We start from the raw sequence: 17,657 nt of genomic DNA on the forward strand, positions 1-17,657 counted from the left end.
TCGTCGTCAATTGGCTTGACAGACGGTTAAGGTATTTCCACAACCTTTTTCCTTAATATGTGGGAGATTCAGTATTGTAAACTGTTTAGTAAGCATACAGCTGATACCATTTTATAAATAGATACTGCAAATTGCATGTATGCATAAAAAAAATTGCATTTTCATATAATTTTGTGCGCTCATGTGTTACCTGAGAGAAAACAATACTTGCTATACATGATTCTCCACTAGTATGTATAGCGTTTGTATTGAATTCATGCATGCGGTAGATGTTGTCGAATATGATTTTTTCTGTATAGTAGTTCGCTGAAAGGTTTGAAGACGAGAAAAAGCCTGCAGGGAGGGGCTGAGTCTATAAGAGATGCCTTGTGAAAATATACTTAGAGAGGAGATTATATAGCTGAGATAAGCTGAACATTTATGTATGTAAAATAGGTATGTCTTTTGTTTGCTTAATTCTTCTGAAATGTTTATAGTCTGAACAACGAACAACATCAAGAAAAGGATATTCTTTTTGGATATATATTTGTGATAAAAGAGAAAATGCTATGAATGAAAGATGTTAGCATAGACTTGTAGAAGACACATTGTTAACTGGGAAGAGTAGAGAGAGACCTCAGGGACGGACGGGAAGGTTTACAAGCGTTAGTTAAAGAGACAAGTTATCAATGATTATCAGCACGAGAGTATCGAGAACTCCAACTCATGAAACCTGTGATTAAATGGAAGCAAGATTTCAGTTTGGATGCCGGAAAAACGGAAACAAACTCGCAGAAGTTCTTAGTGACAAATGCTAGAGAAAGTGGAAAGGCCAAAACTGGCAAAAAATTACTGACTTTGTTTTGCTTAGGGACAAATGCTAAAGATGTTGGTAAAAAGACCAAAAATGCTACAAAAAATTACGCTGTTTTGTTTTTTCTTTATTCGCTTTTATTGCAAGAGAATATATTGATGTATATTAGAGTGTATATAAGTGTGTGCATTATAACACGTAGTTTCTCTTTACCGATTCCGATAAAATCTGAATAAAAGCGATCGAGCTTACAAATGACTGAGTAGTGCCACTGATCATTTTGAAAACTGTATTCTATCAAAATTCCAGACATTTTTATGTCTGAATTATAAAACTTTTGGGAGGTCTTAATCCCAAAATTACATTTTTAGAGCTTGTGGATCTAAAGAAATGTTATTCGTGCCTTCATTGTAGGTAATTCTCTCTAATGCTCCATCTAGATTTGAGATGAATTTTTATTCATGTGCGTTAGAGGATTTTACGAGACCTGTTTAGGTTTAGTGCGAGTGCTAGGGAAAGAGGTATATTCCTCTCAAAAAATTAATTGTTTTAGCGGTTAATAATAATAATAATAATAATAATAATAAATAATAATAATAATAATAATAATAATAATAATAATGCATTTTATATTCAATACTATTATCATCAGAAAACTTTTACTATTAACTTGAATATCCTTGTCATTCATTCATGGTTTCCAGCTAAATTTTTGTGGTTATATACATGCATACATATACATACAATATATATATACATACATATATATATATATATATATATATACATGCATAATATATATATATATATATATATATATATATATATATATATATACTCTCAAAACCAGAGAATAAAATAAAATACTAGGAAAATGTGTACCACTTAAGCCAAGAATGCAATAAAACTATTATCCCTCGCAGGAAAAATACAGGAACTGCAACTTATTTGTACTTTAACGGGCTTCCTAAATGTGTTTACATACTTGCCTGCTTATGTGGCTCAGTAGCGGGTCTCCCCTTGTTTATGTAAAATTTATTTGTTTACGCGTTTGCTGGTTAATTGTCAGGTCAAATCTCTATGAAGGAAATAGTCTTCTGTAGTCGTTTTTGTACGAGTTGGTAAATTTATATTTTATTATAATCTCGCAGATTTTGTTGTTTGTAGTCTTTATCTGGCGTCGCAGAGGAACATCAATGAACTGCATTTATCTCAGTAGACTAATAACACAGAAGCAAATGACCCCGCCCACATGGCCGACCCCACCCTAAATCGAAGGCTCCGCCCACTTGCTGAAAGCGCTGGCTAGCTCGCCCGGCCTGTTGGCCCCTACGCCCCGAGAAGATCGATGCGGTGCCCAGCAGAGAGGGCGCTGTGGTTTAGCACCGTGCCCCATTCAGCGAGAGAGAGAGAGAGAGAGAGAGAGAGAGACCCAGGGCCTACCCGTAATCAGCTGGTATGAGGAACGCCGCTGCCGTTTCAGATCACTTCATTCCCTCTCTACTCGAACGGAGGCAGCGGCGGCTGTGGGCGACCGAACCTGGCATAGCATATATACAGTCAGTGCGATTCGAGACCTCGTTGGGGTAGGGTATGCGGGGGTTTCCTCTCATACATCTCCTCCGGTGAAGCGATGACTCTCTCGGAAAAGAACTTCTTCTACAGCAGTGAATCATGTAGAAGCCGAGAGATCCAGTGAAACGAGAATTTTCTTTTACTTTTTTTTTCTTAGAGTTGTTTAACGAGATGATTGATAGTCGTTTTCTTATGTGAATGAGAATATATTTTTATCATATCAGATTTCAAGACTTAGAATGAGGACATGGATCGTTTTGCGGTAGTGTTGTTCGTCGCGGGTTTTCTCACCTGTGGTTTTGCCGCAGCCAGTAATACAGGTGAGTTTCACGTGGGAATTCATACGTACATATCGATATATATGCATGCATGTATGTATGTATATATATATATATATATATATATATATATATATATATATACACAAATACATATAAATATATTGGTATATATGTAAATATTATATATATAAGTATATATAGGTAAATATATATATATATATATATATATATATATATATATATATATATATATATATATATATATATATATATGTATTTACATATATACACATGGTGCGTGTGTGTGTGTGTTTAAGCGTGCATTTCACTCTACATGTATTTAAAAATTTCAACAATGCAGTCGTGGATAATTACCACTGCACTTCCAGTTTGCTTTTAGAATGTCGAAATGCATATTATGTAGGCAACAATTATCACTGACTATGAGAAAGAATTTCGCGTTTATCTTTGAATTGTAGCTACAAGCAGAGCTGACTTTTACACGTGTTACGAAACACACTGTGACGAGTGCTGTATGAACTAAACATTATTTAAAAAAGACGTGAAAGGCATGTATATAAGACATGCATAATATAGAAAATTATATGATTCAGGAATGAGAAAATGAAATTAGTTTTTCTTTGAGCCTCCATTATTTGGATAATAATTATATATACATATATATATATATATATATATATATATATATATATATATATATGTATATATATATATATATATATATATATATATATATATATATATATATATATATGTATGTATATACTGTATATATATATATATATATATATATATATATATATATATATATATATATATATATACAGTATATATATATATATATATTTATACATATGTATATACTATTTACGTAATTTCTGTCTCATTGGCAGTTTTCATTGAATATTGATATACCTTAGGCGCTAATGATCTAAGACGACGCTACTCATATATCCCATACTTATTCTATTCTCTAAAATAAATTTCTGGAGGAAAAGGCAAAAGTTATTGCTTTGTTGTTCCATTTCTTAGTTAAATTCATGCTCATCATCAGGGACATATTAATCATACAATGAAAGTACAACACGATATAAAAGTCTGTGCGGACGTAAATGTAGAAATTGTGTGTGTGTGTGTGGATAAATAAACTTCAACTGCATATTTATATATAAACACATACACACACACATATATATATGTGTGTGTGTGTGTGTGTGTGTGTGTGTATATACTGTATATTATATACTGTTTTCGATTGTTAAATTTAAACATGATCAACAAAATAAAAAACATAAGGACTGATAATCAGATTATTTTTTTTTAAATTACATGCACAATTTTTTTCATTATCAATTCAATAGGTTTTAGATCTACAAAGAAATAAGAATAAAAACAATGATAATGCTTGCGATAATAGTGCAATAATAAAAGTAATGATAACAGTATTAATGACTCTCATGATGATAATAATAACTGAAATAATAATAATGAAAATATGTTCACGGCAATAAAGCTAAAAATGACCGACCGAAACTGGTACCATGAGAAGAAGCGAAATGTTAAAAATGAACTTTAAAAAAATTATAAATTAATTTTAAAAATTAATTTTAAAAAAAATAATTTTAATTTTAAAATTGATTTCAAAACGTACTAAGTCAACGAGCCAAACAGTAACTTTCTATAACAACTGAATAAATAAAAAATAAGATGTATGTCCGACGACGGAAAATGCTACTGCTCTCACTCAAGGTAATCGCTGTAGGCTTCCAAAGAAACGAAAACTGATAAACTCTAAGGAGTTTGCACGCCTCTGATTTCTGATTGATATTTTTATAACTTACTGTTTTGTATCGATATTTGTTCTATGCTATATTGTTTTCTTTGCAATTATCAGGATGCCCCCTTTAGGAGGTAGTTCCGTCGGCGCACCTCATGCAGTGCACTGTAGGCTTTACTTAAGGTTCTTTGCAGCGTCCCTTCGGCCCCTAGCTTTACCCGTTTTACATACCTTTAACTGTACCTCCTTTCATATTCTCTTTCTTCCATCTTCCTTTCCACCCCTCTTCTAACAGTTGTTTCATAGTGCAACTGCGAGGTTTTCCTCCTGTTACACCTTTCAAACGTTTTACTGTCAATTTCCCTTTCAGCGCTGAATGACCTCATAGGTCCCAGTGCTTGGCCTTTGGTTTAAATTGTATATTCTATTCTGTTCTATTAGCAGGATTCAGTTTCAGATGGCAACTGTTTTGATTTTTTCGTAACTACAAATTTACTACGAAGTGAACAAAAATGCAAAATCGTAAGACAGTACTTCGGTTGGCCTACGTAGTGAGTTATGTACCTGGTGGTCATACGAATGTACTGAGTTGCAGCCGGTGTGGTAAAAGACAAGAGAGTAGCAAGAGGAAAACGCGCAAACAAGCGGCTCTCTCTCTCTCTCTCTCTCTCTCTCTCTCTCTCTCTCTCTCTATATATATATATATATATATATATATATATATATATATATATATATATATATATATGTATGTAAATATATACACACACACTTATACATATATATAAATATGTATCTATATTATATATCTATATACATGTGCGTGTTTGTGTGTGTGTGTGTGTGTACGTGCAGTCACATGACATGAATACTTAAAAATGAAAGTTAGAACCTTGAATAAACTCAATTAAGTATTCAGAGTAAAACTCATCATCAAGAAGTAGATACGATACAAATGAACAACCCTGGTAACATTTTCAACGTCAACTCGAGCAGTTACAGAGAGCAGCAGTTATGCGGCAGTTACCACAATTACTTCGCCACAATGATCAGGTCACTGCGCAATCCTTCAACTCCTGCGGTCTGGGCTGGATATAAAAGGTAACGCAATTACCATGTAGTCGCGTTTTTGAAGCTAATTCTTAAGAGCTGGGCTCTCGGTGTGTAAAGGATTGTGTATAGTGGTTTGGTATTTGTCACAAAGACACAGGTGGATTGACAGAAACACAAACACACCTACACACCACACACACACACACACACACACACGCACACGCACACACATATATATATGTATATATATATAATCAGTCGTATATATATATATATGTATATATGTAGATATATACAGTAAATATGTATATATATGATATAGAAATATATATAAATCCATATGTATATAGGTATATTATACAGGTGTTTGTGTGTATGTGTCCACTTAAATTTCGATACGGTTACGTGTGTATGCGCCTGCGCATCATTCGTGAACACAATCACACTTTTTTCATGCGCATGCGCCACTGCAAATATACTCAATTACTAGTTCCGCCGCGAGCCTGCTTTAGCAGCGATAACTTTATCAAAATGTTAATTGAGAATATTATCTACAAAGCAACAAAAGCCCTCAGAGAGGGCCTATTCCCACAGTACAAAATCTCCGTGCGCCAAATTGTATGTATACCAGAAACGGTTAATTGTTTGAACCCAGATGGAATAATTAAGATTAAGAGAAGACATAGCCTTCAATGAGACTTTCTTCTCAATGGCAATTATCAAAGCTGGTCACCAAGATCCACGGCTTTTTAAGCCTTCAGCACAAGCCCGGAAAGGTACTTCCCTCCCCCACCCCCTCAAAAAAAAACAAGGAAACAAAAAAGTTGCATTTTTATCATTCTCACAGTCTAATCTCTTATTGCCAATCAAGATCCTCACCTTTCGGTGAAGTCTTTTGTAGAAATCCACAAAATAAATGTTGCCTAATCCTGCTGAAACACAGACAAACAAACAGGTTTTGTGCATAAATCCAAACAATATTTGTCTGCTTCATCCTTCCAGAAAAGACTGAAACAAACGTATTTCATAACAATCCACAATAGTATTGTTTGCCTAATTCTGCAAAAAAACTGAAACAAATGTATTTTATAGAAATTTACATTAGCGCTGTTTGCCTAATCCTGCAAAAAAGACAAACATATGGAGTTCTTGTAAATTTCCTAAGAATGATAATTTGTCTATAATCCTGTTAACAAACAAAAAAACAAACAAATAGAAAACAAATAAATCACAAACAAATGGCCTGAACCAAAAGCGTAATCTCCTAGAAGAAGACAATAACAAATCATTGTCTACCTTTGACAACTGCGATTAGACCCATCTTTCGTAAGTCCTCACAGTGAAGAGTAACTTTTCAAATCTGGCTTTCTTTCTATCTCTCCTCCGTTATTTATCTCTTAGCTCTAGATGCCTCCACTCGCCATTATTCACAGGAACTTTATTTGACAGTGGGCAAAGGTCTTCAGAGATTTATGACCTAAAACAGGCGATTTATGACGCAATTTCTGCAAGAACTAGCCTTGGTACATGGCCGAGAAAGTCCGTGCTTTGAATTTTACGTGCGTCTTCATGCTTTGTTGAAACTGGACATTAAATATGTCAAAACCAAATTTTCTGAGGCAATGCACCTACTTTACATAGTTTTTAGTTTTCTGAAAAGAAAACTATTGTGCCGGCTTTGTCTGTCCGTCCGCACTTTTTTCTGTCCGCACTTTTTCTGTCCGCCCTCAGATATTATAAACTACTGAGGCTAGAGGGCTGCAAATTGGTATGTTGATCATCCACCCCTCAATCATCAAGCATACTAAATTGCAGCCTCTAGCCTCTGTAGTTTTTAAGATCTGAGGGAAGACAGAAAAAGTGCGGACAGAAAAAAAGTGCGGACGGACAGACGAAGCCGGCACAGAAAACTAAAAAGCAAAGCTGTGCTGCGGAGTAATTAGAAGTTAGGGGGAAATTTTCAAATACATAATGTTATTTGTTAGTCATCTGTACACGCCAGTACGATGAATTTAATCAAGAAATTTTCGATAAAGCTAGTTTTATTTCAGTTAATAATAATAATAATAATAATAATAATAATAATAATAATAATAATAATAATAATAATAATAATAATAATAATTTTAAAATTTACTTGTATCATAATTTCCTTAATAATAATAATAATAATTAGGCAGCAACCGTGGAATTTTCACAAAGGAAAACGTAATTATGAATCAGGTGTTATCAAATTAAATGTATTACAGAATAATCGCTATACGATCATTAGACGCATAATCCCTGATTAAGGAAAAATTATGTATCAAGTAGATCCAATAGCTGAATGCTCTTATAGATTATTTTATTGTAAAACAAAACTCGATCTCGGGAGTCCCAGGCGCGCCCCCGTAGAATTAGACTGATACAACTAAGTAGAATGACGTCACGCAGACTATACGTTCCATAGACTTACGCTCACATGATTTCGGATCTCATTGTGACCTGCTGCCTCTAGTATCGGATTATTTCTTTAAGTTTCAATGAAAAGTTTCGTAGTATGTTTCAGTAGCAAGTTTCAGGACCTAACCCCTGATAAAGTAGTAGGGTCGAGAGAGCTCCTGAAACTTGCTACTGAAAACTACTACGAAACTTGCTACTGAAACTATTGAAACTTAAAGAAGTAATCCGATACTAGAGGCAACAGGTCGCAATGAGATCCGAAATTCACGAGAGTGTAAGTCTATGGAGCGTTTAGTCTGCGTGACGTCATTTTACATAGCTATATCAGTCTAATCCTTCAGTCTCGTTTGGCTCCTTATGGCTGCGTTTGTCTTTCATACATTTTTCCTTTTATCATTTTCTTACGGTCGTCATTAATATGACATTTATACTTATGGATCGATTAAAACTTTTTTAATTCACATTTTTTTTTCACCTGTTGTGACCTAATGTCCTCCATATAAACACAGTCTAACAGCTTAACATTTTTCGTCTTTATTTTTTTTGTAACTATAGCCGATTTAAGACATAAAAGTACTCCTTATTGATTTATAATACAGGAAGCTGGGTTCAAAAAATAAAAGGCATTTTTGTTACTCAAGTCCGTTCAGATACGCAATCATAACTTCAATGGAAAATTCTTCCTGAAATTTGTGTTGATGAGACAACTTCATAAATCCTCAAAGCGATCTGTGATCAGAAAAAAACAGCTAAGTTGTCTCTTCATGTTAGAACAAAAAGTCACTTTAATAATCAGAATGTAAATCCTTCGGTCCTGTAAGACTTTTTGGAATATCTAAAAAATATATATATATATAATAATGCATTGTCAGTTTCAAAATCAGGTTGCTATAAATCCTTAGGTCCTGTAAGACTTTTTAGAATGTCTAAAAAAAAAAAACAATACATTGACCGTACAACCTTCCACCTTCAAAAATATCTTACGTTGAAAGGAATTATTTTCATTACCAAGATGACACCTTGGTCGATAAACGTATTAATTGATACAATATTTTCTTTTATTTTACTTTTCAATACAGTTTTCTTTGTTCACAAATATATTTACCTTAAACCATAAATGTAATTTCCACGGCGATATCATTTCTGGTTCTATATTTTTCTGGACATTAACTCCCATATGTCTGGACAATCTGGTTCTCTCACCAAGCGCGTACCGCTGCAGAAAAAATACGGAAAAATAAACAGCCGGCGATACTCAAAGATGTTCTGACTGGAATTACAAGAGATAGGACACAGTATCCTTCCTAAAGCGTCAAAAAGTACTAAGAGAGAGAGAGAGAGAGAGAGAGAGAGAGAGAGAGAGAGAGAGAGAGATATTTGAGCTTAGGGTCGTCGGCGATTTTAAAAGATGGTCTGACTGAAACTACAAGAAGTAGGATACGGTGTCCTTAACAGCTTGCAAAATAGTAGAATAGCAGAGAGAGAGAGAGAGAAATATTTGAGCCTAGGGTCATCGGCGATTTTAAAAGATGGTCAAGTTAGCATTACAAGAGGTAGGACTCAGTATCCTTCATAGCTCGTCAAAAAGTAGAACAGCAGAGAGAGAGAGAGAGAGAGAAATATTTGAGTTTAGGGTCATTCAGAGGAAAGATTGCCTCCGATTCTAAACCATCAAAACGAGAAGATGAACAATGAGGCGAACCCCAAACAAAAGAGTAATATTTCCGACACAGGATCAGGTGAGGCCGGTATAACGACCGAAATTCAGGACTGGAGAAAAATGTAGCAAATTGGAATGGAACGCCTGAGTTTTTATCAGTGTCTAAAAGTTATATGATATCCACTGAACACGTCTGAAACAATCTGATAAACAGCAGGGGTTTGATTTCGTAATGGTCCAGCAAGGTGTTGTTGACTGAACGGAGGAAGGGAATGATAGAGGCATAATATTGAAATTGAACGTGTGTGTGTGTGTATGCACATAGAATGTATACATGTATAATCATGTGCATAAATACACACGGGATGTTGATGCCATAAATTGTTTTGCATAAGGTATCCTTTCTCAATTCAGCAGTTAAAGAAAACTATTGTGCCGGCTTTGTCTACCCGTCCGCACTTTTTCTGTCCGCCCTCAGATCTTAAAAACTAATGAGGCTAGAGGGCTGCAAATTGGTATATTGATCATCAACCCTCAAATCATCAAACACACCAAATTGCAGCCCTCTAGCCTCAGTAGTTTTTATTTTATTTAAGGTTAAAGTTAGCCATAATCGTGCGTCTGGCAACGATATAGGATAGGCCACCACCGGGCAGTGGTTAAAGTTTCATGGGCCGCGGCTCATACAGCATTATACCGAGACCACACAAAGATAGATCTGTTTTCGGTGGCATTGATTATAGGCTGTACAGAAAACTCGATTGCGCCGAAGAAACCTCGGCGCATTTTTCACTTGTTTTCTTAGGCTTCGCTAACTTGTTTCCCTCCATCTGTCTCTGTGACCAAACCACTTCTGCACAAGCATCTATATTTTTATTCATACGTTATATACATATATATATATATATATATATATATATATATATATATATATATATACATATATATATATATATATATATATATATATATATATATATATATATATATATATATATATATATATATATATATATATATATATATATATATTTCAGCTAACCTGTTCAACGTATTTTCTTCATATCTATGCAAATTTCACTCATCAAACCTCTCTCATTTCTGATATACAACATAAACAGTTCATATCAACAGCCCTTATCTTTTTTTACGAAATTCATATTCAACATCCACACTTAACTTCCATAAAGAAGAGGTGGCTCAAAAATTTCTTTCATAAATTCAAATTTTGCTTCCAAAGGGACGCCTCGTCTCTTCAAAACTTTCCTAGGTGTTCTTTTACTTTCTTTGCTTCACCTATTTTATGTACGACCTCTTATCTCACTTAACCAGCATCCAGCGGCTTAACTCATTCACCACTGCTACTCTTCATCACCAATAGTTACAAATATTTCTTGATCTCTCTGCCATCCATTTACCGTCATCATCTTAATCTTGCTAACATTGACCCTCACCTCTCTCCTCTTACAAATAGTTCCAAAATGTTTTACCAGTCTCTGCAACTTCTATTACTTAGTCAACAAAAAGCCTGTATCTTTAGCAAACATCAACCATTCTACACACCATTCATGGCAGTTTTCCTTGGCTTACAACACTCCACTTACGTATCGGTTTTCAACCTCTCATTATTCCGCCTATAAGAAAATATAAGACAGTTCTAGAGACATAACAGACCCTTATATTCGATTCATTTTTTCTCGAAACCGATCACTTTCCTCCTTTCTTCCTATTCTACGAAAAGCTTCTCTGCCATCACAGACACGAATTTCCTATTACAAATTCATCCATTTTTATCACGTACTATTTTCATTTACTCTCGGGACCTCTCACAAAAATTAGGTATCAAACAATTCATCATACCCTCTCTCTCTTTGCAGTCTGAACTGCTCTTTTTTCTACCAATCCTACAACTACCTGTTCTAATTTCTCACACAAATCCTACTTTCCTAAGCATATACCAATTCAAGTTATGACCCTATAATTCTTACACTCGCCTTTACTATTTTTCCTCTCATCACATAAGAATAATAATATCATTAACCCACTTCTATGGAACTTTTCAACATCTAGGCATAACCCATAAAAATGGCTTATCCCTGTTAAAGAAAGCAGCTATTCTGTATCCCAATTTAAGCACCATATACTGAATATTTTGTTCATTATAACATGCTCATTTGCATTTTCGATAACATGTCCTAATTAGATTTTGCTTCTCTTTTTTTTTTTTCCTGAGAAAATTATGAGATGCTTTTTCCCTCATTTGATGGATGTGACTGATGACACGATCTTTCCGTAATTTCCCGAACAGGTGCTGCGCCAATGATCAAAGAGCAACCGGATAACGTCATTGCCCGGAGAAACGATCCAGCGACTCTTAATTGCGCCGCTGCAGGTGCAACGAGCATTACCTGGTTCCGCGATGGGGAACAGGTGGTGACGTCATCCCAAGACCCTCGGTCCCACAGGGTCCTCCTTCCCTCGGGGTCGCTCTTCTTCCTGCGGGTGGCGACTGGAAGGCGAGACACCGACGCCGGAACCTACTGGTGCGTGGCTTCCAATAGCTACGGGGTGACGCGCTCCCGAAACGCCACCCTCGTCGTGGCCTCCATATCCTACGACTTCCAGGCGCAGGCCGAGGCCCTGGTTAAAGTCAGGGCTGGGGAGGCCGCTGTCCTGCCCTGCAAGCCGCCCAAGGGCTCTCCAGAGCCGTCGATCAAATGGATGAGGAACGGGCAGGAGGTGGAGAACTCGAGTCGCGTCTTCGTGACGCCTGACGGGGATCTGGTATTAAACCAGACTCTGAAGGAGGATTCTGCCACCTACGTGTGCTCTGCCACCAATGTGGCCGGAAGTCGGGAGTCGCCTCCGTCTGAGCTGGTTATAATGAGTAAGTATAGTCTGCTGGGATAAGGTGATTTATGACCGTGATTGCAGTGACCAATTATCTTCTTCGAGCGTGAAATGTTGTTTACTTGTCTACATGCATTAAGTATGTTTCCTAGGTGTGTATTCTCCAAATATACTGTTAACAATTATAAACCTTTAAAAGGCAATTACAGTGTCCTGATATTCATTTAGACTGATAACTAAATAAACCATTATAATCATATTAATTGCTTGCCTCCTCTCCAGCTATACCTTATCAAATAAATAGAGGACTGTCTTTTGGTGTACATATCTTCATTAAATGAGATTAAGAACTGTTTTCCCGGCAGTTTTACCGGTACCATTTCTCGTAAGTCAAGAAGAAGCATTTGTAATTTTTTTTCTGAAACGCCATGCGCCATTTTATAATTATATATATATATATATATATATATATATATATATATATATATACCGTATTTATATACATATATATAATATATATTTATATTATATGCATATATACATATACTTGCACTAGAGATTCAGAGGCTTGATATGGACCTCTGGATTCTTCCCTACCGTTAGAGACGAGTTTTGCTAATTTATCTTATTTGTTTGTTACACAATCTCTTTCTCCATTCATGGGCATTTTGTTCTGTGGAATTATGTTTTGTAAAATATTGATCTTGTTAGTTTGTTTTATGGGACTTGTTCTTAATTTGAGTAATAATAATAATAATAATAATAATAATAACAATAATAATAATAATAATAATAATAATAATTCTTTGCAGATCCACCATGGATTCAACAGTACCCTAATAACGTGACGACAGCATCAGGCGTACAAATCGAACTGGAATGCAGAGCCCTTGGGTCGCCCCCACCGAGAGTAACGTGGTACAGGCCCGATGGCAAAATACCGTACAGTCGATCTAAAATAGAGGAGACCAAGCTAACAATCGAGCAGGCCGCTGCAACTGACTCGGGAACATATACTTGCGAAGCCTCGAATGAAGCAGGGAGCATTTCGGCCAATGCCACAGTCACAGTTGTTGATGCTCCAGTTCTAACAGAAAAGCCACAGGTCGTTAGAACCATAGCTGGATCTAAACTCGAGATGGTATGCCGTGTTGTTGGTAATCCAGAGCCCATGATAGTCTGGAGGCTACCAACTCGGAACAGAACAGCTCTACTTCTCCCTTCGCAGAGCAATGGGCACGCGAGTGTTTCGTACGATGGACAAATACTCACAATAGGACACTCTACACCCCTAGATAGTGGCGTTTACTATTGCTGGGGTGTAAGTAGCGGTGGAGGTGTTAGTGCACACACAAAGGTCATGGTTGTATCTGGGTACCCACCTCCTGTGATTGGTGTTGGGCCAAAGGATTTGACTACAGCTCCTGGAAGTATTGTTTCATTGCCTTGTGAAGTAGTTAGTGAGTCTGCAACACCTAAAGTCTCGTGGTTTTATAGGTCAGCTCGTGGGGTGCCTCCTCAACAAATCTTGGAAAGCATTGATAACCCGAGGTTGTCAATTACTATTAATGGTGCACTCATCATCAAAGACATTCAGGCTGAAGATGCTGGTATTTACATATGCAGTGCAAAGGCAGAGACGGGCAAAACTGAACAGGAGGCCATTTTACGAATCAAAGAAAATGCTAACATGAAAGTAGACAAACGGTTACCAGCCCCACCATCTAAACCTCAAGTGACAGCCATTAACGAAACTTCTGTTTATTTAAGATGGCTTCCGAACTCACAGGGAACATTTGACTCGGATTCATGGTACACTGTTGAATTTTGGAAATATGGGTGGGAAAAATGGCAAGTTGCCTCTACTGTTGTGAAGGATGAGTCATGTATAATTAGTGACCTAAAACCAGGGGAAGTTTACACATTTTTCATCCGAGCAGTTTCGAAGCTAGGAGCTTCATTTCCGAGTCCTTGGTCGGATCCGTTCTTGACCCATCCATCAGGAGATTCTACTGCACAACCAGACCTTCTTCATCATGCCCGGCGTCGCCTGGCACGACCAACTGTTACGCTAACTGGTGCAAATATTACTGGGCCTAGCAGTACCCTACTAACATGGCAGTTCCTAACCAATCCAGATATGATTGAAGGTGTGCTTGTGTATTTTGTGACTGTAGGTGGAACAATTAATGTTGCTACAGTATTAGGGTCGTCATCTTCATCTCATCATTTGCATAGTCTGGAACCATACACTGGTTATACCTTCTTTATTGTTCCATTTTGGAACAGTATTGAAGGAACCCCGTCAAATTCGCTTTCTCTTGTTACACCAGAAGACAGTAAGTAATGTTGATTATGTTCTTATTTGTGTCAGTTCCCTAGCAGACAATCAATGAGGTTCTTTCTAAAGTTCTTATATAACTGTTGTTTTATGAATATTTAAGATTTTTAATACTATTTGAATTTTAGTAAATAAATTTCCAGATTATTATTTTTGTTCATATAAAAGTGTTGCAGTTTGCAACATTATTAACCTATTGAGATACTAATTCAAAATACTATTGTTCTTGTTGACAGTTCCAATGGAGTCTCCTGCCAATGTTCAGTTCATTTTGCAAGATGATGGCTCAGCACTTCTAACATGGTCAACACTGGCTGTTAAAGAAGCTCGTGGGAAGGTCATAGGCTACCAGGTCACTCTGACCCATAATGGGAGTCAGATAGCGGAAGCAGTGTCTGAGCCATTTCTGATCATTAAAGACTTGGTACTAGGGCGTCTTTATACAGTCAGAGTAGCTGCACAGACAGGAGCTGGGCTGGGACCCTTCAGTAGCCCAGTGTTAATGGATCTAGGGGCTGACCTTAGTAGACAACCTCATCAACATGATTCTTCTCATGTCATCAACGACGGTTCTGCAGTACTCTATGCCCCAGGGCAACAGACATGGCTAATATACTTACTAGTACCTGTTAGTGCTTTTGTTATTTATAGCTACTTTGTATTACGTTAGAAGACTTCACCAAAAATCTAACCTTAATGCCTCGCAAACTCCAGTTGTCTACCAAGATCCAACTACTTTCCCAAGTCATCCCTCTATCAACATGTACAGTGAGCACAAACTGTGGCAACCTAGCACCTTCGGAAATTCCACGCTATCTTCAGTCAAACTGCTTCCCTCTGATCACCAGCTGAACGAATACGCAGAGCCAAGAACTCGCCGCGTAGAAGAGATGACAGAGCCTTACGCCACAACGTCTCTGTTGATGCGGCCATCTCCAGCTCGATGCCACGGCCGAGGTGTCCCAATGAGACACCTCCTTTCGAGAGAAGGATCGCCGTGCGTTCGTGTGAACTGGGCTGCGTTCCTCCCACCCCCACCATCTTATCCGCCACCACATGACCTAGATTTGGGCGACCCTAAATGCCAGAGCATACATATGCAGGAGGGTCCTAGATTGTACGCAGCATCCTCAGAATACGACAATATAAGTACATCTGCAAAATACAGGAGACCTTGCGATGCCACGTCTGAGCGCAGCTATTACATGTACACACAGCTACCCGTGAGCAGATACCGCAGTGGGTCCCTCACTTTCCAAAATAACAAGACGAACAATAATTCCGAGAGGCTAAAAAGAGACCGAAGGCCGAAAAGGCCAACTTTTCCGCCTTACAATAATACCCAATAAATACTTTTCTGTAAATGCTTCCCTTTTAAGCAAAATAGTCCCAGCCTTTAAGGGCCGTTTTTATGTCCGTACGTTTTTATATAACCAATGCCAAAGCTCTTAAAATGTGTACCTGTCCCTTTTACCTTTCAAAACTTTACTCCTCACTTGAGTTAGGATAATCTCCTTTAGACATCAAAACTTGTATATTTACATTCACGGCTGCTGAAACTTCTCTGAAGCCAGTCGGGATTTTCCATCAATTATTTTGGTTCTTCCCCGAGGTTACCCGTGAAGTATATATTATGTTCATGATTGGTTCGAAATGTATCTGAATTTAAATTGCCATAAATGTTAAAAAGATACTTCACAATATCTCTTTTTTTTGAGAGAGAATAAAAATACTTCATGAAATTTTTTATTTTTTTGAAAGAGTAAAAAGCCTCATGTTATGATAGCGAATTATCTCGACTTCGTAATAACTGAAAATGCGTTTTAAACCTCTAAATTAAAGAATTATATCCAGGTGTAAAACGTCCATGAACAGTGATGTACAACAGTTTATGTTCAGTTTTTTTTTATAAAAATCAAAAGACGATATTATAATAGTCAACTTTTAAAAAATGGCTATAAGTCCGTGGTCATTCTTTTGCGAATCTTCCCAAGTAATCCCTCTTCGATTAGCTTGCACTCACCGCATACAGCGACTGTCTTAAAGCTACATTCTTCTCATCTCACGCCTGTTTCTCCAAAAAATGATTATGTACATAACAAAAATATAGATATATTTTCACAGAAGAGAGTTTTACTCAACCCCCACCCCTTTTTAAGCATCTCCAATGACGTCACATTTTCTGGATATAATAAAAGGCCCAAATTTCCTCGCCAGGCTGAAAATTACACATTACCATATTTATCACTCGAGAGACAAAGACTGCGACAGTACCTCCGGATGCCAGCGACGATGATAAACGGACCGTCCGAAGAAAGGCTAATAAAACATACACGATGCATCCCAGTCTGATTTAGGGTATCGCCGGGGCCTGAGTGCCCTGCAATTAAGCGCGATTATGAACCAAACCCCTTTGTAGCTGCATTATTAAGGTCAGCCCTCCGAGAGGTCGACTTTACCTGGCTGTTTGATTTATGGGATACCCTCCCCCCTTTTCTCGCGTCGTTACGCGTAATTTGATTCTCCTTCGGCGTTCCCCGAGTCTTTTTCTGGAATGCATTTATTTATTCGAAGAGAATTTGCTATAAACTTCACAAACGACATAGAATTCGGTGTAAGAACCTAGCCTTTCACAGGGCAATATTTTCCCTCGGGAACGGAAACCGATTCCCGTACTGGCAAAAGGGATTTGAACACCCCTTTCGAGATGGTGTTTGAACACAAGTGTCCCGCAAATTGCGATTACGTACCGGGAGAAGGCATCCGAACCTCTTTTGGGGGAGCCCTTAAAACCCATATTTGGATTCTTTTATTGGGGGTTGCAGCTGACATACGAAACGTCGTATAGGCTGGCAATCTGCAAT

The 17,657-nt window shown here is 37.1% G+C and overlaps 1 protein-coding gene across 1 annotated transcript; it reads left to right on the forward strand.

The window, feature by feature from the left end:
* Positions 1–2,263: 2,263 nt before the first annotated feature.
* LOC136840099 (roundabout homolog 2-like) lies at positions 2,264–16,916 on the forward strand. Its single transcript, XM_067106487.1, has 4 exons — positions 2,264–2,688; positions 11,911–12,489; positions 13,265–14,791; positions 15,030–16,916. The coding sequence occupies exons 1-4, from the start codon at positions 2,616–2,618 to the stop codon at positions 15,461–15,463; spliced, it is 2,613 nt and encodes an 870-aa protein (XP_066962588.1). The 5' UTR covers positions 2,264–2,615; the 3' UTR covers positions 15,464–16,916.
* Positions 16,917–17,657: the final 741 nt, after the last annotated feature.

This window comes from Macrobrachium rosenbergii, chromosome 7, assembly GCF_040412425.1.
Source record: "Macrobrachium rosenbergii isolate ZJJX-2024 chromosome 7, ASM4041242v1, whole genome shotgun sequence".
In the NCBI taxonomy this organism is placed as follows: domain Eukaryota; kingdom Metazoa; phylum Arthropoda; class Malacostraca; order Decapoda; family Palaemonidae; genus Macrobrachium; species Macrobrachium rosenbergii.